This window comes from Apodemus sylvaticus, chromosome 14, assembly GCF_947179515.1.
Source record: "Apodemus sylvaticus chromosome 14, mApoSyl1.1, whole genome shotgun sequence".
Lineage (NCBI taxonomy): Eukaryota > Metazoa > Chordata > Mammalia > Rodentia > Muridae > Apodemus > Apodemus sylvaticus.
The window spans coordinates 78,984,846-79,011,187 of NC_067485.1; the positions used below are offsets into that span (position 1 = coordinate 78,984,846).

The 26,342-nt window shown below is 46.0% G+C and overlaps 1 protein-coding gene across 3 annotated transcripts in view; it reads left to right on the forward strand.

Moving 5' to 3' along the window:
- Positions 1-26,342, forward strand: part of Dhtkd1 (dehydrogenase E1 and transketolase domain containing 1) — a 44,965-nt gene that overhangs the window by 7,096 nt on the left and 11,527 nt on the right. For 2 of the 3 annotated variants that reach the window (XM_052157742.1, XM_052157741.1), the window contains exons 2-12: positions 1,739-1,894; positions 3,925-4,136; positions 5,075-5,269; positions 11,354-11,623; positions 13,009-13,180; positions 15,268-15,466; positions 16,674-16,986; positions 20,765-20,849; positions 21,901-22,040; positions 24,252-24,402; positions 25,928-26,034. In XM_052157742.1, coding sequence (XP_052013702.1) covers positions 1,739-1,894; positions 3,925-4,136; positions 5,075-5,269; positions 11,354-11,623; positions 13,009-13,180; positions 15,268-15,466; positions 16,674-16,986; positions 20,765-20,849; positions 21,901-22,040; positions 24,252-24,402; positions 25,928-26,034 — 2,000 coding nt within the window. Of the gene's footprint in view, positions 1-1,738; positions 1,895-3,694; positions 3,886-3,924; positions 4,137-5,074; positions 5,270-11,353; positions 11,624-13,008; positions 13,181-15,267; positions 15,467-16,673; positions 16,987-20,764; positions 20,850-21,900; positions 22,041-24,251; positions 24,403-25,927; positions 26,035-26,342 lie in introns of those variants that run through there. The other variant, XM_052157743.1, reaches the window with a different exon arrangement.

Below are 26,342 nucleotides of genomic sequence, written 5' to 3' on the forward strand. Positions count from 1 at the left end.
TCTTCTGGAGGTAGACTCTCTGATACTTCAGAAGTAACACAGTGGTCAGACTGGTGACACATACCTGTTACTCATTCACGGGCTTAAATAGGAGGATAACAAGTTGAAGGCCAGCCTAGACTATCGCAAAACCTTGTCCAAAAGGAAAAGCAACCAGAGAGAACGAAGGGAAGGCTATTCAAGGCCTGCAGACTCCTGCCTTCCCTACCCTTCCCACGTTTGTCTTGGGTACAGCCAGTGCCTGTCTAGGGTACCCGCGCCACTCGCTGAGCATTCCTTTGTCCTGAGGATTTAAGGCAATAGCTCCTTTGCTGTTAGAAGCCTCTTGGATTGAGAGGATTGTCTGTTTTCAGCAGTTAAACTTTGACTGAGAGTTCTTGGTAGTTTACTCTTGGTAATAGCTTGTACTTTAGCCTCTGTAAACCTTAGTTGCCAAATTATTTCATTTTATTTATTTATTCTCAGAATCTCATGCATCAATTTTGGATTTATTCATCCAAACTCCTAGCTCTTTGTGGAGGTGAGTTGAAGACTGGCAATCTGGCAATCCAGGAAGGATTTTAGATTTTTATCTTTTTTTTTTTAAAGCATCTTTTAAAAACCATGGTGGTTTCTTGTCTTTCTTTTTTTTTCCCCCTCCATATTCACTTTTCATTCCGATTGCAGCCCCTCACCCCCCAGCCCCCCCCCCCCATCCTAACAGCCCCCTACCTTTCTTTGTGAGATTACAAACTACACGACAGAACGCATTGAAGGGGGAAGGCTATGCTGTCTCACATTTCAGGGAGACAGTCTGCTGTGGAGCGGAAGGCGTGGCAGCTGGAGCAGCTCCTTAGTGGTGACAGTGGCTGCTCCTTACATCTTACTGCATCAGAAAGCAGAAAGCTGTAACTCTTAAGGGCCTGGCCCAATGAGCCTATATCCACCAACACTGCCTCAGCCTCCAAAGTGCTGGGATTAAAGGCATTTGACACCACACACAGTGTTCACCCTGATTTTTATTATTATTATTATTATTTTTTGAGTCAGGGTTTCTCTGTATAGTCCTGGCTGTCCTGGAACTCTCTCTGTAGACCAGGCTGGCCTCGAACTCAGAAATCCGCCTGCCTCTGCCTCCCAGAGTGCTGAGATTACAGGCGTGCACCACCACTGCCCGGCTATTAATTTTTTTTTTTAAAGATTTTTATTGTCTGTATGTGAGTACACTGCCTCTGTCTTCAGACACACCAGAAGAGGGTGTCAGATCCCATTACAGATGGCTGTGAGCCACCATGTGGTTGCTGGGATTTGAACTCAGGACCTTTGGAAGGACAGCCGGGGCTCTTAACCACTGAGCCATCTCTCCTGCCCCCATTTGCCCTGTTTGTAACGTGCGGTCTAAGATTTAAAAACTCCTGCACTAGCTGGGAAAGGAACAGTACCCATGTCTTAGGTGGAACTGATGGGTGTCTGTTTCGGAAGTCCTTCCTAATGTCTGTCACACGTGCAGTTATCACAAATAAGTGCTCACAACTCGAGCTCCTTTCCTGTTTGCTTTGGTTTGATTTTGTTTCCATGGACTTTAGCTGTCAGGAGAAAAAAATAAGGAACTAAGTGTGTTTGCCTAGCCTCTGAAAACCCCTGCAGATCTGAGGGGGACGGTGTGTTAAATGTCTGAGGCCGTCCGTCCTTCTGTGACAAGCGTCTCTGTAGTTTCTGAGCATCTCCTCCATTGTGTTACTTCCTTCTCCCAATTCAGTTGATCATGGCCTTGCCAGGCTGGTGACGGTGTTCTGTGAGCATGGCCACAAAGCTGCCCAGATCAACCCTCTGTTCCCTGGGCAAGCCCTCCTGGATACTGTGCCTGAAATCCAAGCTCTTGTCCAGACACTCCAGGGACCGTTCACTACCACAGGTAAGGGAGCTCTGGGCTGTGTGCGAGGGGAACTGTCAGGAAGTGCCTTGTTCTGCTTTTGTAGAACAGGATGCCCTGGGGTGGAGACTTCCATCAGGTAAAGGCAGTGGTTCTCAACCTTCCTAATGTGGCGACTCTTTAATTCAGTTGTTCTTCATGTTGGCGTGACGCCCAACCATAGACTTAGTTTTGTCGCTACTTTGTCACTGCTACTTACTTTTTGCTACTGTTGTGATTTGTAATATAAATATCTGGGTTCCCTGATGGTCTTTGACAACCCCGGTGAAAAGATCATTAGCCCGACCATGGGGTTGTGACCCAGCTTGTGAACACACTGGGAAAAGGAACAAGGAAGGTCACATTGAATTGTCTTCGAGTAGGAGCTTCCTTGAAGTTCTAGATTGGTCTTAGTTTCTCTGTGGTAAAAAACACATAAAACAGGCTGTCAAGATGGTTCAGTGGGTAGAGAGAGGCGCTTTCCCACCAAGTGGGAGGAAGCAGAAAGAGAGACCGGGGAAAACCATCTCCTGTCTCCATGTTCCATGTCTGATGGAATCCATAGGCCATGTATGTTGGAGTGCACATGGCACCCCATACATAAATACGTGTTTAAAAACCCGAGCATGTCGGTTCCACACATTTTACATATAGACTGCTGATTCATTTTCATAACTGCTCCTAAGAGAGTCTTTATTGCCATCTTTAGTTTAGAGATGGAGTCTGAGTTACTTTGTTACAGTTGTGATAAAAAATCCCGACCAAGGCTGCTTAGAGAAAGAAGGGATGAGTTGGGATGACGGTTCCTGAGGGATTTCTGAGGGGTGAAAGTCTGTCACCATTTCAGTGCTGAAGCGCGGTAGGCAGCCTATGAGAGCACAGATGTAGACTAGAAGTGGCATGTGGCCTTTAAAATCTCATAGCCTAAACCTAGTGACGTCATTCCTCCAGCACGGCCTTCTAAACTACCCAAACAGCACCATCGTCTGGGGGCTGAGGATTCCAGTGTCTGAACCTGCAGGGGACTTCTCATTCAAACTACCGCAGAGGCAAACAGACTCAGAAAAACTAAGTAAGAGGCAGGTAGATTTCTGAGTTCGAGGCCAGCCTGGTCTATAGAATAAGTTCCAGGACAGCCAGGGCTACACAGAGAAACCCTGTCTTGAGAGAGAGAGAGAGAGAGAGAGAGAGAGAGAGAGAGAGAGAGAGAGAGAGAGAAAGAAAGAAACAGAGAGAGAGAAGAGAGAGAGAAAGAGAGAGAGAAAGAGAGAGAGAGAAAGAAAGAAACAGAGAGAGAGAAGAGAGAGAGAAAGAGAGAGAGAAAGAGAGAGAGAGAAAGAGGAGAGAGAGAGAAAGAAAAAGAAAGAAAGAAAAGAAAAGAAAAACCTAGGTAATGTGTAGCTGTCACATGGCAGAGGTGGGAGACAGCCTAGGTCTGCTGTCATTCCAAAGCCCCAACCCCCTCATTCCATCTCTTTCCTAGCCGGGAAACTAAAGCACTAACAACACAAACAGAAAAGTTAGGCCTGGATCACAAGTTGCCTTTCGGGTTTATCTCATGTTACTCATGTTATCAGAATGATTGTGGTGCAGGAAAGAGACCCAGGGTTTTGTGCATGCCAGGCAGGAGCGCTACACTGAGATGTATTCCTATCCCAAGAGTTTTAAATTTTGGTCTGAGATTACTATAGAATCATAACCCGAGGTGACCTAGAGCTGACCTCATGAGGAAGGTCTCCTCCCGTTGAGTTTCACTTCCTTAAGGCCATCACCCAGAATTTTAATTTTGCCTTTAGTGAAGGTCCAGATGGGTCAGGGGCTGGACCTCACTGGCAGAACGCTTGCTTACGTGAGAGATTCTAGATACAATGTCTCACAATTTTTTTTAGAGGAACTATTAAGAATCATTGGCGATCCAGTTTGTAATGCAGTGCTCACAGTTGAAGCAGCAACGGTGTTCTGTTCTGTCCCTCGGTGTCTCTCCTGTGTGCTTGGTAAGTCTTTGAAATGATCCCTTTGGTTCTATTTCACAGGACTGTTAAACATGGGCAAAGAAGAGGCTTCTCTGGAGGAAGTGTTAGCCTATTTGAACCATATCTACTGTGGGCCGATTTCTATCGAAACCGCCCAGCTTCAGAGCCAGGAAGAGAGAGACTGGTTTGCCAGAAGGTTTGAGGAACTGAAAAAGGAGACATTTACCACAGAAGAACGAAAACACCTGTCAAAACTATTGCTAGAATCTCAGGTATAAAGCTAGGGGCGCGAAGGGTGGCTCAGTGGTTAAAATTACCTCTTCTAGAGAACCCGGGTTCAAGTCCCAGCACCCATGTGGTGCCTCATGTTGCTATCTTTAGCTCCAGCCAGTAGGGGATCTGATGCCTGTGGCTTCTGAGGACACCTGCGCTAATATACACTGATGTACGGATGCATGCAATCATATAACTAAAAATGGTAAAAATAAGTACTAGCTGGTACCAGTGAACCAGGTCTTCCCATTTCCTGCAAAGATAGCTAGCCACTGAAGAAGGCATTAGGCCGTGTCCCTGTCGCTCCCCATTGCTTCAGCACCACAGACTGGCAACACTCCAGGCAGAAGCAAAGTGACGAGAGCTGTCGCCCACCTCGGCATCAGCGTGCGTCGATGCATTCGCCTGCTCATTCTAAAAACTGACAAAGTCCTTAAGAGTATGCATCTCTTTTTGTTTCCTGAAGAGATTGCTAAACTCCTGGGCAGAGGTTCTCAGTGTAAATTGGTGAAACCAAATCACCAGGCCTGTGCCAAAGACTCAGGCGTGACAAACCAATAAAGAGCATCTTCCCACCAGTGTGAGTATCTGGAGAGCATTAGACCTTGGGGAGAAAATACTGTGGAGCCACTGCAAAACTACTGTGTTAGACCAAGCAGCAGATGGTCAAGCCTTCATTCTGGAAACGCAAATGCAGAAGGAGGTTGTTCCCAGATACGCGATTCTACCACCCGGGCCTTCTCTTTACAGCTCGTTCTGGGTCAAGGGTCCTTAGCAGAGCTGTACTATCCCATGATGTCTCCCTCCATGGATATGTAATGGAGGGACAAAGATGTGAGCGCTGGGAAAATCTGGGGCCTTCTTACACCACGTGGAACTTATCTGTCTGTCGCCTGAGCACTTGACTATCTTCCAGCTGCTAATGTCTGTTCCGTAGGAGTTTGACCACTTTTTGGCCACCAAGTTTGCCACAGTGAAGCGATACGGAGGTGAAGGGGCAGAGAGCATGATGGGATTTTTTCACGAGTTGCTGAAATTGTCAGCCTATGGCGGTATAAGCGACATCGTTATCGGGATGCCCCACAGAGGGAGGCTGAATCTGTTGACAGGCCTTCTGCAGTTACCTCCGGAGGTAAGGTTCCTCCTCTCTAGGCCTGTGTTTGTTTGTTTTTAATGTCCATGGCTACTATTTTATTTTTACCTTTAATTATTGTTATACAGCCCCATCCACTTAACCCCAAACTCCTATACTCCTAGATGCAGAAATACAACCCACTCAGTGATATAATGTTATGCGTATGCATACGATCTCAGGCCTAACCACTTGGTACCGGATGACCAACCAGAGGCTCTTCCCTGCGGAAGGGCGTCTCTCCTACCCTGGGCACTCCCCAGTTGCCTGCGGTTCTCAATCTCAGGTTGAGGCCTCTGGAGCTTTTGCCTTTCCATAATGACATGGTCGTTCAGGTCTTGTTTGGGCAGCCATATTGATGAGGCTCCACAGACATAGCTTTTCTGGCATCTCTAGGAAACTTTCTGTGGTTCTCGCCAGCGTAGGGACTGCAGCAGAATGAAGGTGAAGGTGGTCATTTCCTTTAGAAACCGATGGACCTATGAACAGTTGGTGGCGGATAGCCTAGTGAAGGGGTTGAGCTTCATGCTGACAGCAAGAATTGAGGGCGACTTTCCCATAATATTCTTCTATAGATTCTTTTCCCAGAGAAATTAAGGGTTATTTTGTTTCCTTTTTTCTTTTTTCTTTTCCTCTCGAGACAGGGTTTCTCTGTTTAGCCCTGGCTGTCCTGGAACTCACTTTGTAGACCAGGCTGGCCTCAAACTCAGAAATCTGCCTGCCTCTGCCTCCCAAATGCTGGGATTAAAGGTGTGTGCCACCACTGGCCAACTGGTTATTTTGTTTCTTTAAGGTGCATGTGGTCAAGGAATGGTAAGCAAAGTTGTCCTCTGCCCTTCCACTGCCAAAACACACACACACACACACACACACACACACACACACACATATATACATACACCATATACACCACACACACACATACATACACTACATACATACACACACATACACACCACACACACACACACACACACACACACTACACACACACACATACCACACACACACATACACTACACACGCACCACATACACACACATACACACACACCACACACACACTACACACACACACACACACCACACACACACATACACTACACACGCACCACATACACACACATACACACATACCACACACACACACACACACATACACACACCACACACACATAAACACACACACACACACACACACGCGCGCGCGCGCGCGTTGGAGCTTAGGCTTTGACTCCTGCAGCGTGGGCCATGTCTCAGATACTTTTCTGTTGCTGTGAACAGACACCATCGCCAGGGTAACCTATAGAGGAATTTACTGGTGGCTTGCTTACTGTTTCAGAGGGTGACTCAGTCACCATCATGGTAGGCAGCATGGCAGTGGGCAGACAGGCAGACGGGCGCGTTGCTGGAGCAATGGTTGAGAGCTTACATCTGATCTGCAAGCACAAGGCGGAGAGAACACTAACTGTTCATGACTTGGGCTTTCGCACCCTCAAAGCCTGTTCCCCAGTGACACATCTCTTCCCACAAGGACATACCCCATAATTCTTTCCAAACTATCACACTAACTAGGGACCAAGCATTCAAATATACGAGCCTAAGGGAGCCGCTCATTTAAACCACCACAGGGCAGCCATGGAAGCCAGAGGCAATGGCTTCAAGGAGCCATGAGGCAAGGGACTTCATGGGAACATCCTGCAGTCCTGCCCTCCAGCATGTCCTGGGTCCTTACAGCTGCCCCTCCTAGAAGACCTGGGCGCACGCTTGGACTTCCTAAACTATTCCTCCACACGATCAGATGCACTTGCTGAAGTGACGTGAACTACCATCCACGACCCAATTGCAATGACTTGTGCTGGGCCTGGCGTGCTGGGCCTGGCGTGCTGGGCCTGGCGTGCTGGGCCTGGCGGACCTGCCTCATCCCTCATCGCTGCCACTCCTGACAGGGTTAGAGGGACAGTGACTTACATGCCTGCCCCAGAAGCACTCCTCCACAACCTGTGTGGCGTAGGAGCCCTGGGGACTCCACAGGACTGACGGTTCCAGCAGCTTTCTCGTCCCTTGCCCTTGGTACCATGTCCCCAAGATAATGGCTGCTGGACTAGAGCTGGTCCCTGGATGGCTGCATTTTCACTGCCTTTCCGCCTCAGCGCTATGGTTGTCATGGTGACCTGCCTGTTGGTCCTATTCCATGGTACTTGTACGCATGTCTGGGGAGTAGCGTCAGTACGGTGCCTTGCTAAACTCCATCTTGCGGGTCATGGGTGCTGAAGGAGTGTCAGAGTGCATGGGGTGAACCACAAACACCTCAGCTAGAGCTAATCAGTTACATTTGGTCCACCATATTCAAGACCCAGCTTGGGGAGGAATCTGGAAGCAGGTTTCTCTGTCCAGAAGCCTGGGATCTTTCTCTCTGACCTCTGGAGCACACCTAACTTCTCCCAGGATGCCTAGTCGCCCAAGGAGGAGCCGACAGTGGAATTTAGACTTTCTTTTACAAGATGCTCATAAGCGTCTTTCCTCTCACTCTCCTGCCTCACACGTGTTAGAAAGTACGCACCGCTCTCTCGGAGAGTGCTTTGACTTTTACCTTGCCCACCTGGGTGCTTGCATCCCTGGGAACTTCTGGGGAGGGCACCCTCTGTGCTGAGTCCTGTGATCATAGAGCACTGTGTCCCCGCCACCACCCATGGGTGCTCCCTAGGTCTCAAGTTTCTCAGTGCACGTGAGTTGGTAGAGTAGGCGCTGTAATACCGAGCAGAAGGCAGCTTAGTCTTGGACATCTCGTGTGTGTGTGTGTGTGTGTGTGTGTGTGTAAATAGATTCATTTATTTAATGTATGTGAGTACACCTTTCCAACCTTCAGATACACCAGAAGAGGGCATCAGATCCCATTACAGATGGTTGTGAACCACCAAGTGGTTGCTGGGAATTGAACTCAGGACCTCTGGATGAGCAGTCAATACTCTTAACCACTGAGCCACCTCTCCAGCCCCCACCCCTTCCGCGTGTTTTATGAAATTTTAATCAAAGATAAGTGTGGGGGTTCGTGGTGGACCCGTGCTATGCCCACCAAGCAGGCCCTCTGTTTCATCTTTGGTCCAGGATGACGAGAACATTTCCAATGGGTAAGAAGGACCCAGGGCCGGTAGCGTGGTCCAACCCTGAACCTGTGCTCAGAAGCCAGTCTCAGCCAGATGCTCTCCCTGAGGGTTCCTGTCAAAACAGGGCCCTCTTTCCTTCTATTGCTGTAAATGGGAAACACTGTTATGTGCTTCCTAGATTTCTTTTTCCTTCTGATTATTTGTTAGATTCTTTTCTATCCTGCGCTGAGTTCCTTCCACAGTGTCAGGCTTCCTGCTTCCCTCTGTCCTGATACAGTCCCGTTTGTTTGTTTGTTTGTTTGTTTTTGGAGTGTCCCAGAGCTAGTGAGTACTGGTTCCCACATCCAGGGAAGCTTTCACATCTAAGGGCAGGGACACCTTGTAGCCCACACTTCCAACTGGCCTTGTGAGGTCTACACTAGAGGACTATCACTCTTACCTCAGACTTGACAGGGGTATAATAGCAGAGATACTTGATTGGAGGGACTCGGAATTTCCTGTATCCCTGAATGTTCTCTGGAGTGTTGCGTAGGGGGTTTTGGGTCAGCCACATAGAAGCTTTTAGGTCAGCCACAGAATGGTGTTCTGTTTAACTTACTGCCTACAGGAACTGTAATGCCTAACCAGGCCTGGGAATACACTATTGTGGAGGGTCTGAGCCCACTGGGGGTTCTGGTGTAAACTACCTACCAGCCTCATTTCAGGGAAGTGTTTCTCTTTCAGAAAGGTCTCAGGTCTGACCAGGATACTCACTGTGCTTTGGGTTTGTGTTTTCTGTGAATTTTTAATTTATTTGTACACACACAGGTTCAGGGACAGACAGCAGAAGGGTCTGTTGTGTGTCTGTGTCAGTATGGAGGTGACTCAAACATGTCTGTGTGAGGGTCGGATTTGGGAGGGGGGAGGGGGCGAGAGAGAGAGAGAGAGAGAGAGAGAGAGAGAGAGAGAGAGAGAGAGAGAGAGAGAGAGAGAGAGAAAGGAGAGAGAGAATGAACACAGGAATTACAAACAGAAGACTTTTGGTCTCCTACAAATACACACTGTTAACACGGCAAAGGACAAGTCCCAGAGGGAGCCATTGAGGCCCCAGCCTAGCGGACGTGTGAGCTATCCCCCGAGTGTCTTTGGGGAATGGTCACATGGACAGTGTCTAGCGTAGAATGAAGCGGGCAGTCCATCTTATGTGCAGACCTGTGCTATATTCAGATGAAAAGCAGTGGAATCTAGTGGGAAACGCTAGGAGCTCTACACAGTTGAGTGAGATGTGGCCTCTGGCGTTGTCACTGATGAGAGGGAGAGCAGGAGGCAGAAGCACAGGCTCTCCCGCACGCAGCAGTGTCTCAGTGGCAGTCCCAGAGGGGTGTGATTCTGACACGCCCTGAGCATCCCGCCCTCCAGGGACCTGCCTCCTGCACTCAGGTGGCATGGCTGCAGTACAGGACATACGTGAAGGAATATGCTGAAATCCAAGAACAGAAGAAAAGGACCTTTTCAAAAGTGGAGCGTGGGCTGGGGAGATGGTTCAGTGCTGGAAGTGCTTGCCTACGAGCCTGAGGCCCTCGGTTGGATTTCCAAAAGCCTTGTGAAAAAAACCCAACCCCAAAACAGCATTTAAAAAATAGTCAGTCGCGGGGGCTGGAGAAATGGCTCAGCAGTTAAGAACACCGATTGCCCTTCTGACAGTCTGGAGTTCAAATCCCAGCAACACATGGTGGCTCACAACTATTCGTAATGAGATCAGACACCCTCTTCTGGTGTGTTTGAAGACAGCTACAATACATTTATACAATACAATACAATGTATACAATACAATTATTACATATAATAATAAATCTTTAAAAAACAGACAGTGGAATCAAAATCTACGACTTCAGAATCAATAGCAACACTTTAATATGGCTAAGACTGTAGAAATGTCAAAGTAGAAATTTGGTCGGGTGGAAAGCTAACTCAAACTTCCACTTTCGGCCTTAGGGTGGGGCTTGGGGATGGTGGTGGAGGCAGAGGAGCAGGCCTTTAATCCCAGCACTTGGGAGTCAGAGGCAAGCAGATCTCTAGAGTTCCGGGACAGCCTGGTCTATAGAGGAGTTCCAGGACATCCAGGGCTACAAAGAGAAACCCTGTCTCAAAAACAAAACCTTCTACCTTCCTCAAATAGAACTACAAAAAGATAAAATTGTGGGATTTTTCCTTCCTTCCTTCCTTCCTTCCTTCCTTCCTTCCTTCCTTCCTTCCTTCCTTCCTTCTTTCTTTCTCTTTTTAATGGAGATACAGCGGCTGAAATCAGTACTAATGATTATGTATTTTAAAAGCTACATAAGTCAGAAATAACTATTATTTACCTTATGTTAGATTCCTCTTAAAATATTGACCACTAAGAATTAAAAGAGATAAATAGGTAGTTAAGAGCCTATTTGCAAAAGATTTCAGTTTAGTTCCCAGTACCCATGATTGGTGGGCTCCAGGGAGCTTCCTGGGATGTCTGGTGGAGACGACCACCAGCAGTCACGTTTCAGGGAAATATTTCTTTGGCTGAAGGGTCCAGTTTCTTCTGGATTCTGTGGGTACCTGCACTCTTATGCACATATCCCCCCACACACACAGATATACAGGTAATTAACAATAAAAACACTGTAAAACAATGTTAACCCTGTGGGCGGAGGTGGTACACGCCTTTAGTCCCAGCACTTGGGAGGCAGAGGCAGGAAGATCTCTGAGTTTGAGGCCAGCCTGGTCTACAGAGTGAGTTCCAGGACAGCCAGGGCTACACAGAGAAACCCTGTCTGGAAGAAAAAATGTTGATCGTCATTTGATTCTGAAGAACTCAAAGTAATGCTGAGTGACCCAGCAGTTAGAGGTCTGCATTTGTCTTTAAGTAATGCATGTTTTCAATAACTATAAAAGAATTTGCATAATGCTTATCTTTAGACCCACTGAAATAAGACTTGTTCCATATCTTGTATTTTTGTCCTAATAGCTGATGTTCCGTAAAATGCGAGGCTTAAGTGAGTTTCCAGAAAATGCCACCGCCATTGGTGATGTGCTGTCTCACCTGACCTCCTCAGTGGACCTTGACTTTGGTGCACACCGTCCCCTCCATGTGACAATGCTACCTAATCCCTCACATCTGGAGGCTGTTAACCCCGTGGCTGTAGGGAAAACTCGGGGCAGGCAGCAGTCTCGGGAAGACGGGGACTACTCCCCGAATGGCTCTGCTCAGCCTGGGGACAAAGTCATATGCCTGCAGGTGCGTGGAGTTTTGGAGAGGGGGGAACCGGACAGAGCGATGGATTGGTAGATATGACGGGAGAGTGCAGGTATTTAAGAGGAAAGTGGAATGGCATGTTCAGAAAAGAGAATTCTGGGCTTTAAAAAAATATGCTTGGTAAAAGTTTTCACGATACATTTATTATTTGCATGAGGTTTTAAATGAAAAGCTGCCGGCACCAACCACCTTGTCTGCCAGGCGTCATGGTGATTTTCTGAACTAGTGGCTTTGAGGGTTAGAATCCTCTCAGAATGGCATGGCACTTTTTTACTTACGTTACGGTCTTACCTCCTGTACCTTGGCTTTCATGTCTGCTGTCCCCTTCCTCGCTTACATCCATGGCAGCGGGCAGGACTTGGTGATGGGAGCTCCTTCTCTCTCTCTCTGCAGTGGTGAGTGACTGGGGAAAGGAGGAGTTCAGAGGTGTGCACTGTTCCTCATACGTGTGTGTGTGTGTGTGTGTGTGTGTGTGTGTGTGTGTTGGGTGTGTGTGGGGGGGTGTGTGTATGGTGTGGTGTATGTGTGTGGTGTGTGGTCTGTGTGTGGTGTGTGTTTGTGTATGGTGTGTATATGTCTGTGTGAGGTGTGTGTGTGTATGTGGTGTGTATGTGTGTGTGTTGTGTATGCATGTATGTGTGGTGTGTGTGTGATGTATGTGTGTGGTGTGTATATATGTGTGAGGTGTGTGTGTGGTGTGGGTTTTTGTATATGGTGTGTGTATGTGTGCACTGTATGTGTATGTGTGTGGTGTGTGTTTTGTATATGTGTGTGTTGTGTGTGCATGGTATGTATGTGTGGTGTGTATGTACTCAACAACATGCATGTGGATGAAAGGAGTCAGTTGTGTTTTCTATGTTTATGTGGACGCCAAGGGTCCACCTCGGGTCTTGGGTTTGGGAGGGGGCGCTTTTACCCTCTGTGTCAGCTCCACACATCTTGTTTCTCACATCTTAAGTCTGCTTTCAAGCAGAATTTCCTAGAGCTGAAACTGGTCCGTGGCCAAGTGGCGGTGAGGCCCTGGGTTCAAGCCCTTGCACATAAAAAAGCCACCCCTAGGCCGGTGCGTTCATCGCATATGTAGTAGTGATTTCTCCCATTCTGCTGCTGTAGACGCTAAAACGCTGTGCAGGTGAGGAGTCAGGTCCAACGTGCAGGGTTAACAGAGAAATGAGAAGGTGTTCTTTGAAGAGTCTGTTTGAGAGGAGTCTGATCACACAAAGGCGTCCTCCTGAACGCTTCCGTTTTATGCCAGGGGCGCTGTGAGAGGGCAGTGGCTGGTGCCCCTGTTGGGACTCTCACATAGTTCCCACCGGAAAACCTAAGCTTACTAATCTCCTTCCTCCACCTGGGGGTGACTGTTTCAGGTTCACGGTGATGCCTCCTTCTGCGGTCAAGGGATCGTTCTCGAGACGTTCACGCTCTCTAATCTCCCGCACTTCAGGATTGGTGGGAGTATCCATCTGATTGTCAATAACCAGCTGGGTTACACCACGCCCGCGGAGAGAGGAAGGTCCTCCTTGTACAGCAGTGACATCGGTATGTCTGTTGCTCACTGGAACGGCCACTGCTGACAGCCAGACAAGGAATTTGTAGAGGAACGTCGACTTCGTTCAGAACGATGAGGCTTGCTGGTTATCCCATTTTAATATTTTATTTGTCTTCTTATGATTGGTTTTTAATTATTGATTTTATGTATATGAGTACACTGTAGCTGTCTTCAGACACACCAGAAGAGGGCATCAGATCCCATTACAGATTGTTGTGAGCCACCATATGGTTGCTGGGATCTGAACTCAGGATCTCTGGGAGAGCAATCACTACTCAACCACTGAGCCATCTCTCCAGCTCCTTAATTTATTTTTGAAACAAGGTCTCACTGTGTAAATCCGGAGCTTGCTGTTCTGTAAACCAGCTGGCCTGGAACTCAGAGATCCACTTGCCTCTATCTCCCTGCCTTAGTTATTGTTCTGTTGGCTTGAAGATACACCATGATCTAGGCGACTTAGAAAAGAAAACATTTAGTTAGTGGCCTGTGTTTAGTTTCAGAGGGTGAGTCCTTGCCGGTGGGAAGCATGCCAGGAGGCAGGCAGGCTGCAGGCGCTGGAGCAGTAGCTGTGAGCCAACCGCCACTCTACCCGTGTGTGGCAGCAGGAGCGGGAGACTGGGCCTGGAGTGGGCTTTTGAAACTTAAGCTCACCTCTATTGACAAACCTTTCCGAACAAGGCCACACCTCCTAATCCTTCTTAAGCAGACCACCAACCGTGAATCAAATATTGAAATATATAAGCCTTAGGGTAGGCCTTTCCAATTCAAACCACACTCAAAAGTGCTAGAATTAAATTTCAATTTCTTAGTAGTTGCCCAAATTAACATTTTTTTTTTTTTGGTTTAAGTATGCTGCTTATTTTATATGGTGTTAGTTGAACGCAGGGTATTATAAGTAGTAGGCAAGCGCTCTACCATAGAGCTGCAGTAGACGGTTATGGATATCAGACACATGTCCATGGAGCTATATGTCAGCCTCGACTGTGAGTTTTTAAGGGATAAGACAAGGATGGAGCTGAGAGAGTTCATCCCAGATTATTGCATAGTCAATTGTATTATCTAGTAGAAACAACCAAAAAAGAACAACCAAAAAAGAACAAGAAACTCCATGGAGTTGGCACAGTATTAGAGTAATCAGCTTCAGACTATTCAAACTTCAGAGTGCTCAAAGAGTGTGGTGAAAAGCCGTGTTCGTCCCACACATTTACTGAAACAGTCGAGTTAGAAAGAATTTGGAATAATCAAAGTCAACTTCTTTGATCTATGCCAATAGTAGTCTTAGCAGTCTGTCAGGGCTTGCACTCTCCACTCGTAACATAAAACGATTATAGGTCGGCCAGCCAGTGTCCTAATTAGAGTCTGGACTGATGGCTTTTTGGATTGTCTGTTAATCCAAAAGATATCCTGGAACTCTCTTTGGGAGTAAATCTTATTTAAGGATCCATGCTTTAGTGATCTTTTGACTTAGGAAGAAAGGTAGCCACAATAATATAACAAAATAGATGTTAACTGTCACTGAACAAGGTACCAGTAACAGTTTATTAGCTCGGGAACTCGTGACAGTGCCACTCAGAGTTCAGGCTAGACTCATTCATTCGTTTGTTTATTTAGTTTTGAATTTTTATCTTTTTATTTTTATTTTATTTGTGTGCGTGTGTGTGTGTGTTTGTGTGTGTTTTCTGTTTGTATGTACGGGTGTGTTTTCTCTGTTTGTATGTCTGTGCACTACATGCCTGATACCAAAAGAGTGTTGGATCTCCCTGGGACTGGCATTATAGTTGTGACCACTGTGTGGGTGCTGGGGCTCAAAGCTAGGTCCCCTGGAAGAGCAGTCAGTGCTGTTAAGTATGCTCACTAGCTCTTGACAGATTTCTAACTTTTCCAGTGTCACACAGTCTCATGGATCTGAGACTAGTCAGCTGATTCCAAAGCTTGCATTCCTAACACCCAAGCTACCCCTGCATTGCAGGACTGTCTTCCCCCTTAGGCAAGCGGGCCTTGGGACCGTCTCAGAATAGCCCATGGCAGCTGGCATTTTTATTTATTTATTTTTTTAAGTCTTGGCCTTCTTCTTTAGGAAAGCTCGTAGGCTGTGCCATCATTCACGTCAACGGAGACAGCCCAGAGGAAGTGGTCCGAGCCACACGACTTGCTTTTGAGTATCAGCGCCAGTTCCGCAAGGATGTGATTATTGATTTGTTGTGCTACAGGCAGTGGGGTCATAATGAGCTGGACGAGCCTTTCTTCACCAACCCAGTCATGTACAAAATCATCAGGTACGGTGAGAAGTTTTCCTTTAATACCCATGCTAGCCCCCTCCTCCTCCTCCTCCTCCTCCTCCTCTCCCTCCTTTCCCTCCTCTCCTTTCTCCTCTCTCTCCTCTTCCTCTTCTTCTCCTTCCTCCTCTTTCCCTCCTCCTCTTTTACTTCTCATTATCATCAATCAATTAATCAATGGCTTGTTTTGGTGATGAGATTCAGCTTAGAGGTGTGTGTGTGTGTGTGTGTGTATACATATGTGGAGGTCAGAGGACAGCTGGTGGTAATTGGTTCTCTCCATGTCAGTCATTTGAATAAAACCCAGGTGTCAGTCATATCAACCGAACCTTCTGCCAGCCTGCATCCCTTTATCTTCTGATAGATAAGTGGGATGAACACATAAATTGTGTCTGTCCTATGGAACCCATAGTGGTCATCTTACAAGAATCAGCAGTGCCCCTTATTCTTAGACACTTCTCTTCCTTAAGTAGAGAAAGGGCAACTTTACTTAGCAATTAGCAAGGTAAGAGGACTTGGGTAAAACCCTGATTGAGGCTAGTTAGTATGACTCTGGCAGGATTAGGAGTGGGACTTCCATGATTCATGTCTATAAACTGCATCTAAGTACCTGCTTCTACCTTGAGAGGAAATAACTTGGGACATTGGTTTTTTTTGTGTGTGTGAATATGCGGGGAACATGGAAACATCCTCAGGAATGCCAGTTCCCTCTTTTGACACAGAGTTTTCCAGTGGTCTAGAGTTTACCAATTAGGCCAGACTAGCTAGCATCTCCAGCAGTTTTATGTTATTTTAATTGATGTGTGTTTGTTTATCTGTGTGAATATGTATGCACATGTGTGTGAGCAAGTTCCCACAGAGGCTAAAAGAGGGTGTCTGATCCTTTAGAGCTGGAGTTACAGGCATTTGAGTTGCCTAACATGGATGCTGAGATCCGAACTCAGATCCTTTTGAGAGAGCAACACACACACTTAAACTCTTGAGGTCCATTTTTTAAAAATAAAAATGCCAGACTCCTTTGGCATTTAAATATAACAATTCTGATATATTTAATATAGTACAGTATTTTACAGCCACTGTCTCTATTTAGTTCTAGGACTTTTAAGGATGATAACACCGTGCAGTGTCCTTGGCCATGCTTTTCTTAGGGTTATGTGTATTAGAGCAACCCCATCGCTCTTCCCCACCATCGGTTTCTTTCTAACAGAGCCCGCAAGAGCATTCCTGATACATACGCAGAGCACCTCATGGCCAGTGGACTCATGACCCAGGAGGAAGTTTCCGACATAAAAGCCTCCTACTATTCCAAGTTAAATGACCACTTGGCCAACGTGGCCCACTACAGCCCCCCAGCCACCAACCTGCAGGCCCGCTGGCAGGGCCTGGTGCAGCCGGAAGCATGCGTCACCACCTGGGACACAGGCGTGCCCCCAGAGCTGCTGCGGTTTATTGGCGTGAAGTCTGTGGAGGTTCCGGAGGAACTGCAGGTGCACAGCCACCTTCTAAAGATGTATGTGCAGGTGGGAAGCCTCAACGTCACCCCTTGTCTTAGTCAGGGTTTCTATTCCTGCACAAACATCATGACTAAGAAGCAAGTTGGGGAGGAAAGGGTTTATTCAGCTTACACTTCTGCATTGCTGTTCATCACAAAAGGATGTCAGTCCTCAAGCAGGTTGGGAAACAGGAGCTGATGCAGAGGCCATGGAGGGATTTTTTTGTTTGTTTGTTTGTTTTGTTTTTGTGAGACAGGGTTTCTCTGTGTAGCCCTGGCTGTCCTGGAACTCACTCTGTAGACCAGGCTGGCCTCGAACTCGGAAATCCACCTGCCTCTGCTTCCCAGAGTGCTGGGATTACAGGTGTGCACCACCACCGCCCGGCTGGAGGGATGTTTCTTACTGGCTTGCTTCCCCTGGCTTGCTCAGCCTGCTCTCTTATAGAACCCAAGACCACCAGTCCAGAGATAGTACCACCCACAAGGGGCCCTCCCCCCTTGATCACTAATTGAGAAAATGCCCCACAGCTGGATCTCATGGAGGCACTTCCCCAACTGAAGCTCCTTTCTCTGTGATAACTCCAGCCTGTGTCAAGTTGACACACAAAACCAGCCAGTACACCCCTCCCTGCTTTATTTTTTTTTTCTCAGCGAAGAAACCGATATTGTTCTGAGTTTTCAGTTGCTAAGAAATATTTACTGTATGTTACTCAGCTGTGGAGAAACACTTACTGTGTGCTATTGGGTGGTAGCCACCGATCCTTGTGTTGGCTTTGGAGCTATGGTTCAGTTGATTTGGATTTTCTTCACTTCTGTTCTTCTCTGGGATTTTAAGTATGGTGAGCACATTATATATACACAAGAAATGCATGCTCATTAGAAAAACACAGAAATATGTTTGATTGTTCCAACTAGTGAACAGAAAACATGATAGTTCTTTCAAGAAACTTAAATTAATGAAAATCAACACATGTACCCCAAAGATGACCATTCATTCCCTTAAGCATACTAAGGGTTTACATACTGTCTTCCTTTTTTTTGGAAAGCTTTATTTATTATATGTAAGTATACTGTAGCTGTCTTCAGACATACCAGAAGACGGCGTCAGATCTCATTATGGATGGTTGTGAGCCACCATGTGGTTGCTGGGATTTGAACTCAGGACCTCCAGAAGAACAGTCAGCACTCTTATCCACTGAGCCATCTCACCAGCCCCACATACCATCTTTTGTTAGACATCCTGGTTTGCCCATGGCTGATGGGTTTTTATAGTGTGGGACTTTCTGTTGTTAAAATTAGGAAAACAGAGACTTAGAGGTCTTTAACTTCCTTTTTTTTCTTTTGATATATATATATATTTTTAATTAATTTTAATTTTTTATTATATTCCACACAATATACATTTTTATACTAACCATAAAAATAATGGACATGTTATTAAATGAACATAAAAAGATAAAATCTTTTTTATTTGTTTGTTTTGTTTTTAGTAGAGCTTAAAATCTTGGCTCTTAACTGTGGTAGAAACCCAAATTTAGACATTGGAGTTCATTTTAATAAGGCCGTATTTCAATGTCCCTCACATCACCAAAGAATTTTACCTCCATAGTAGCTAAGCTAAGAGTTGACAGTTCTGCTGTGCCAGGGAATGAATTGTAGGCACAATTATTTAGATACAGTATACTATTGACTTGAGTGATTGTCATCATTCTCAGCCCACAGGGAACAGGTTACATTCATTTAAAAAATGGTGTGTGTATTAAGATGGTCTATCCATGAAGTCATTCATCAACTGTTTCAGTGAACAATGGTTCTGCTTGGAGGGTGGCACAGACATTAGGTAAGGGTAAGATTCTGGTTCATTGACTGTGATGGTTTTGAAAAGCAGTCATCTCAGAAAAGGAGTAACATATAAGGTCCTCTTCTTCAAAATTGATACAATAATTATAAATATCAAGCAAAACATTAAGTCTCACTCTTTGTTGTTCTCTTACAAGCCACCTCCCAAATTAATTGTCTATGATTCTTTTGGCTTGTATAAATAATTTTGAAATATGTAAGTTGTTCTGAAAACCATAGTATAGTGTAAAAACATCAAATAGGCAATCCTACTAATAGAGAGGCTGAGACAGGAGAAGCATGGTTTCAGGTCTTTAACTTCCTTAAGGATGGGTGTTAAACAGTGGTTTGCAACATGTGGGTCGTGGCCTTTTTGGGGGGTCAAACAACCTTTTCACGGGGGTCACCTAAGACCATCAAAACCACAGATGTTCACATTATGTTTCATTACAGCAGCAAAAATTACAGATATGAAGTAGTAACAGAAATAATTATGGTTGGGGGTCATCACAACATGAGGAATTAGGAAGGTTTAGAACCACTGATGTAGGACCTGTGTCCTCTGAATTATTTTAAAACACCACCTTTGTTTTTAAGTTTTTATTTTAGCGGAACTCTCTAATGTTTTTAGAATTTTTTTTTTTGATTTATTTTTATTTGACGTGCATTGATGTCACACCTGCATGTGTGAGGGTGCCACATGTCCTGGAACTGGAGCTGCAGACGGTTGTGAGCTGCCATGTGGGTGCTAACAATCGAACCCAGGTCCTCTGGAAGAGCAACCTGTGCTCTCACCCATCCCTCCAGCCATATTTCAGCAGAATTCTTACAAGCAAATCACACTCACCACCTGGCTTATATAGAAAATTTGAAGCTGGAGAGATGGTCTGTCAGTTAAGAGCACTGGCTGCTCTTTCTCAGGCTCTGGGTTCAGTTTTGGGGACCCACATGGTGGTTAATAACCATCTGTAGCTCCAGTTTCCGGGGAGCTAACCCTTGTTCTGGTCTCTGTGGGCCCCGTGTGTGCATGTGATATAGACACATGCATGTAGGCAAAGCAGTCATATACATAACACCAAATAAATAAAAATAAATCTTTAAAAAGAGAAATAGAGAATTGCAGGTGAGGTTCCTCTCTTCATCACCTCACCCCTCAGCAGAGGTGACTTCTTCCTGAGGACATGCTTATCTTAATCTGGTTTTTTAAAAGATTATTTATTATATGTAAATACACTGTCTTCAGACACTCCAGAAGAGGGCATCAGATCTCATTATGGATGGTTGTGAGCCATCATGTGGTTGCGGTGATTTGAACTTACAACCTTTGGAAGAGCAGTCAGCCCTCTTAACCACTGAGCCATCTCTCCAGCCCTATCTTACCTGGTTTAAAACTGTATAACACAGACTATTTGCCTACTGCATATAAAGCCTGGGTTCAGTCTCCAGTGCTGAAGCAAAAAAGGCAAAGAAAAAGACAGAAAAGGATATGGATTCTTTCAAAAAATATTTTTAAAATCAGATTTATTCATTTTATTTTATATGTATGAGTGCTTTGCCTGTGTGAATACATATGTGCCACCTGAATGCATGGTCCCTGCAGAGGTCAGATAAGGGTATTAGATCCCTGGGACTGGAATTATAGATGGTTGTATAAACCATATGCATATTGGGATTCGAACCTGGGTCCTCTGCAAGAGCAAGAAGTACTCTTACCCACTTAGCCGTCTCCAGCTATAGAGTTTTAAAAGGTTGTTTTAGAGCTGGAGGAACGGCTCAGGGGTAAGAGCCCTGACTGCTCTCCAGAGGGCCTGAGTTCAATTCCAAACAACCACACGGTGGCTCACAACCATCTGTGATGGGATCCGATGCCCTCTTCTGGAGTGTCTGCAGACAGCTATGGTGTAGGCACATATATAAAATAAAACTTTAAAAGTTTGTTTTATTCTCTTCCTCTTCATTTTTTGCAGTCACGAATGGAGAAGGTGAAGAATGGAACCGGTCTCGACTGGGCCACCGCAGAAACGCTTGCCTTGGGCTCCTTACTTGCTCAAGGTGAGACACTGCTCTTTGGTGTCATGGCTAGCAAAAAATGCCCCGAGCTCCGTGAGTTACCGTGGCCACTTGTCACTTTCATTGATTAGAGGGTTTCTAAATGTGTCACCCGACAATACTCCTTAGTTATGAGACCTGCTGCGCACTTTCGCCAGAGAACAGACAAAGGTGCCGTCATAACTGGGCTACACAGGGCTCACTTCCGGATATGCAAGGAAGATATGTTTCTTTAGAAATTGTAGGGCCAGAAATGACTCTCCATTCTTACAAATGTCACACTCACTATAGACCTTTGAATAGAGAAAAGACACACACACACATACACACACACACACACACACACACACACACACACACACACACTTGCTGATTTTAACGATATATATATCTCTGAGTCTCTGTGTGGGTATGTACACATCCTAATGCCCTGAGGTCAGAGTCATCAGATCTCTCTGTAGCTTCAGTTATGAGCAGTTGCAAGCCACCTTATATGGGTGCTTGGAACTGAACATGGAAGAGCAGCAGGGGCTCTTAACCACTAAGCCATCAAGGGAGTTATATTTTAATAAAGTGACTCTCTTATCCTAAGAAAAATTCTCAGAATGAGCAGTCGTATATCAAAGATATCAAATAGCTGTGTGTGGCAATACATACATTTTTAAGTTTTTTATTAAATAATTAATAAAATATTAAATAAAATAATTTAAAATTATTTATTTATTATGTATACAGTGCTCTGCCTGCATGTATGCCTGCATACTGACAAGGGCACCAGATCTCATTATAGATGGTTATGAGTCATCATGTGGTTGATGGGAATTGAACTCAGGACCTCTGAAAGTGCAGCCTCTGAGCTGCCTCTCCAGCCCAGCAGTACATATCTTTAGCCAAGCTCCACAGGAGACTGAGCCCAAGAGGTTAAGTCTGGTGTGGACAGCATTGATAGCGTTTGTTTCAGAACAAAAAGGCCCCTAGAGCTCCGTCTTGTTTTTGGGTTGGTTATTCACTGCAGTCTTCAATCCCCCCACCCCCACCTCGTTACGTGCTTCAGGTTTCCATGTTCGTCTGAGTGGCCAAGATGTTGGTCGTGGGACTTTCAGTCAGAGGCATGCAATGGTGGTTTGCCAGAATACTGATGATGCCTACATTCCTCTGAACCATATGGACCCTAACCAGAAGGGGTTCCTGGAGGTAAGATGTTTATATATAAAATCTATGTATTGATGTGCCAACCATTACAGTTGTTTTTTTGGGACGGAGTCTTATGTAGTCCAGGCTGCCTTCTGATTCCCCAGTAGCTGGAGAAGACCTTGAATTCCTCTCCAGCCTTCTGACTCTACCGCTCAGGTGCTGGGGATTATAGGCATGTGACTCCACCTGGCAGGTAGAGGATTCTTAAAGCAGCTGAATCCAGACGTCAGAAACTTTATGTCTGGTACTTTTTTAAATAGAGGAAGGCCATGGAGGTCTGTAAACTTGGAAGAAACAAGTGAGAACCATCTTGGAGCTGTGACTGGAAGACTTAGCAATCACTCTGTCTGCCTGTCATTAAGTCATAGTATGTAGATGTGAAGTCTACATTGCAGTCTGTAAATTGTTGTGATTTGTTAGTCAGTCAGGGATGCTCATGGGAAGCCAGCATCTCTAGCTTGTTAAACAACACAGAATACAACAGAAACATTTCTTCCAGGTGTTTCTGTGGATTTCTAAGATCTTAAGAGCAGTGTCTTGTGTTCTCGTGTCTCCAGCAGTTGCCTCAGCGAACAGCACATGGTGTTTACGGAAGCAAATGATTCCTTTAAAGTAAATTGAAGAGTCCAACACCTTCTTACCTAGTCTAGGTTTCGGTTTGCAAATATAACCTGTGTGTTTGTCGGGGCTGGGGAGATAGCTCAGTGCAGTAAGGTACTGCCTGTGCAAGCACCCAGTCAAAAGCCACGCATGGCGACCGATCCCAGCACTAGGAAGGTAGAGACTCAGGGATCCAGGTCTTACTTGCCAGTCAGTCAACCGGATCTGGGAGCCTCAGGTTCAGTGAGCTACTCTACCTTAAAAGTTACGGTGGAAGAAGATGCGGCGTTCAAGGCAGCCCCCTCCCCTTCTTTACTCTTGTCTTTGGATCAAGACACATTAGTGAACCAGAGTAGAAGTATTGAGGGTGTGTCCCACTGTCCTCCTCCAAATTAGGTTTTCTCTGAAGTGCGATTTGATATTTAGTATCAGTTTTTTTAAAAAAAGGTTTATGTATTTATTATATGTAAGTACACTGTAGCTGTCTTCAGACATCCTAGAAAAGAGTGTCAGATCTCATTAAGGACTTGAAGGCCATGGCACACACCTCAACTTCCTGCTCAATCAGCTAGCGGGACAGCCTGGGCTACAGAGGGAGACCCTGTTCCAAACAGAATTCTGTCAGACAAATGCAGAATTTTTTTCTTTTCTTTTTTTTTATTAGATATATTTTTTATTTACATTTCAAATGATTTCCCCTTTTCTAGCCCCCCACTCCCCGAAAGTTCCGTAAGCCCCCTTCTCTCCCCCTGTCCTCCCACCCCAGAATTTTTTTTAAAGATTTATTTATTATTATATTATTATATATATAATTATTATGTGTAAGTACACTGTAGCTGTCTTCAGACACACCAGAAGAAGGCATCAGATCTCATTATGGTTGTGAGCCACCATGTGGTTGCTGGGATTTGAACTCGGGACCTTCTGAAGAGCAGTCAGTGTTCTAACCGCTGAGCCAACTCTCCAGCCCTGTTTTTTTGTTTTTTGTTTTTGTTTTAAATTGGGTATATAAAAAGGAATGCTTTCCTCATCCCAAGTGCTGGGATTAAAGGCGTGCACTACCATCACCTGGCTTTTATTGCTTATTCTTTAATTTTTAGTGTGTGTGTGTGTGTGTGTGTGTGTGTGTGTGTGTGTATGTGTCCATATACTTGTGGTCGAAGGACATCTTTCAGGGGTTGATTCTCTTCTGGGTTCCAGGGATTAAACTCAGGCTGTGAGGTTCAGTGATAGTGACACCTTCTCAGCCATCTTATTGTCCGTCCCCTCCGGTCACCTCCTCCCCTCTTTCCACATTTTTAATGGTACTGGGGATTGAACCCAGGGCCTTGTGAATGCTAGACAAGTTCTCTACCACTGTGCCATTTCCTAGCCCTGTACTTGCTCCCGAAGAACATCTTAAATGCCTGCATTGCAGCGTCCTCTCTTTCTCTGTCCTAACTTTTCCAGTGCTGGTGACACTGAGCGCTAGGCCTCCTTTTGCAGAGGAAGGAAGCAGGAGTGAGAGCATCCTCCCCCTCGGCCCCTCCTCCTCCCAGGTCTGTATCCCTGGGGTGCTTTACTGTAATCCGACTCTGCACATCAGCATCTGTTCCTCTTCCTCATTGTTAGGTTAGCAACAGCCCCCTGTCAGAAGAGGCTGTCTTGGGATTTGAATATGGGATGAGCATCGAAAGCCCGAAGTTGCTGCCCCTCTGGGAAGCTCAGTTTGGTGATTTCTTCAATGGAGCCCAGATCATCTTTGACACATTCATCTCCGGAGGTTGGTGTTAGCAAGTGGCTGGGTGGTTTGCTGGTTCCAGTCTCATCTCAAGTGAATGGAAAGGGGCCACCGCTGCCTCTGACAGACAACCCAGAGAGTTTGGGGACTTACTCTCTTATCTACGGCTATGTGCCAGACATCAGTCGGTTTGATAAGCTTCTGGGAAGAGTCTCAGAGCTGTATTTCAGCATGTCGTCGTCCCCGGTTCTTGGGGGCTGTGTCTGGCTGCAGGGAGCAGAGATGGACCTGACAGCTCCTAGGCTATGTGGCCCCACACCTGTGCCCGGGGTGTGGAGCAGCATAATTAACCAGCACTCTGTGGCCATGGTGACACTGTGTGGTTCAGACTGATGATTCTGTTGAAATCTTTAACTTTTCAGAAGAAAGAAAAGTGCTTGAGGGACCTGGATTTATGACGCGTTCATAAAGTACTTTGTGTGTGTTCATGCATGTGCAGGCATACATGCGTGTGCAAGTGGACGTGCATATGTATGTATAGGTACATATGGATGCCAGAGGTAAACCTAGGGTGTCTTTTCAGGAGCTATCCACCTTGTTTTGTTTCTAGTGTTGTTTTTTTTTTAAACAGGGTTTGTTTGTGTAGCCCCGACTGTCCTGGAACTCTGTAAACCAGGCTAACCTCAAACTCAGAGATCCATCTAACTCTGCCACCCGAGAGCTGGGGTGTGTGTCACTTCTGTTGGCTCAACCTTGTTTTTTGAGATAATCTCTAACCCCACCTGGGGCTCAGGTAGGCTAAGGTAGCAGTAGTGGGCCAGTTAGCTCCAGGGGTCACCTGTCCCTCCTTTCCTGGTTTCCCAGGAGTCTCTGTTGGCTTTTTATGTGAGACCTGGGATCGACCTCAAGTCCTCGTACTCACCCAACAAGTCCTTTAAAAACTGAGCTGAAATAAAAACAAACAAACAAACAAACAAATAAACAAAAAAAGCCAGGCAGTGGTAGTGCACACCTTTAATCCCAGCACTTGGGAGGCACAGAGACAGGCGGATTTCTGAGTTCAAGGCCAGCCTGGGTCTATAGAGTGAGTTCCAGGACAACCAGGGCTACACAGAAAAACCTTGTCTTGAAAAAACAAAAACAAATAAAAAATCGAAACGGAGCCAATTCCTCTGCTCCCAGAGACTGTTCTCAAGTGTCTGCTGCTCTCTATCTGAAGGAAATGACCATTGTTGTCTATTGTGCTGTGGGCATGGCAAGGGCTGCTTGCCCTTTCTTAGTAGTTCAGTAGTGAGGTCAGAGTGCCACGTGTTGTCTGAGACTCTGGGATATTTACCGTTGAGTCGGTCTTCCAGTCACTGAAGCCCAAAGCACTTGATGTCACAGATTCTTCGCACGTTCAAGTGGGTGTTTTCATTAAGTGTCGTTTGGCAGAGCTAGAAGATGCCCTTAACTTAACGAAAGCAGTCTGGAGGCTCAGGAGCCAGACTCACATTTTGCCCTTTACCCAGCCCTGTCTGTGTGTGCTCCTGCTTCATAGAGAAACCCCTCTCGTGTGCTTTCCCAGGGGAGGCCAAGTGGCTCCTGCAGAGTGGCCTCGTCATCCTCCTTCCCCACGGCTACGATGGAGCTGGGCCTGACCACTCGTCCTGCCGGATAGAGCGCTTCCTGCAGGTATGTGTGTGGGATGCCGCTGGACTCAAACGATTTCCTATCCCCTCGGTGCTTTGTTCCTCCACACGCTACCTCCTGTAGCAGCCTCATGTGCACTTTATCGGTAAGAGTGAAACCAACTCAATGCAACGTGGATTCTCCTCGGAGGTGTAGTGCCTCAGCCTTCATAGTCTCAGAGAAAAAAAATAAAGTGGCAAGTAAAATGGTCTCTAGAGTCAGGCATGGTTGGGCATGCCTGTGATTTAAGCTCTCAGGAGGCGAAGCGGGGATGCTTTCCTTTAGCTTTAGAGTAGGGACAGGTATCTAGG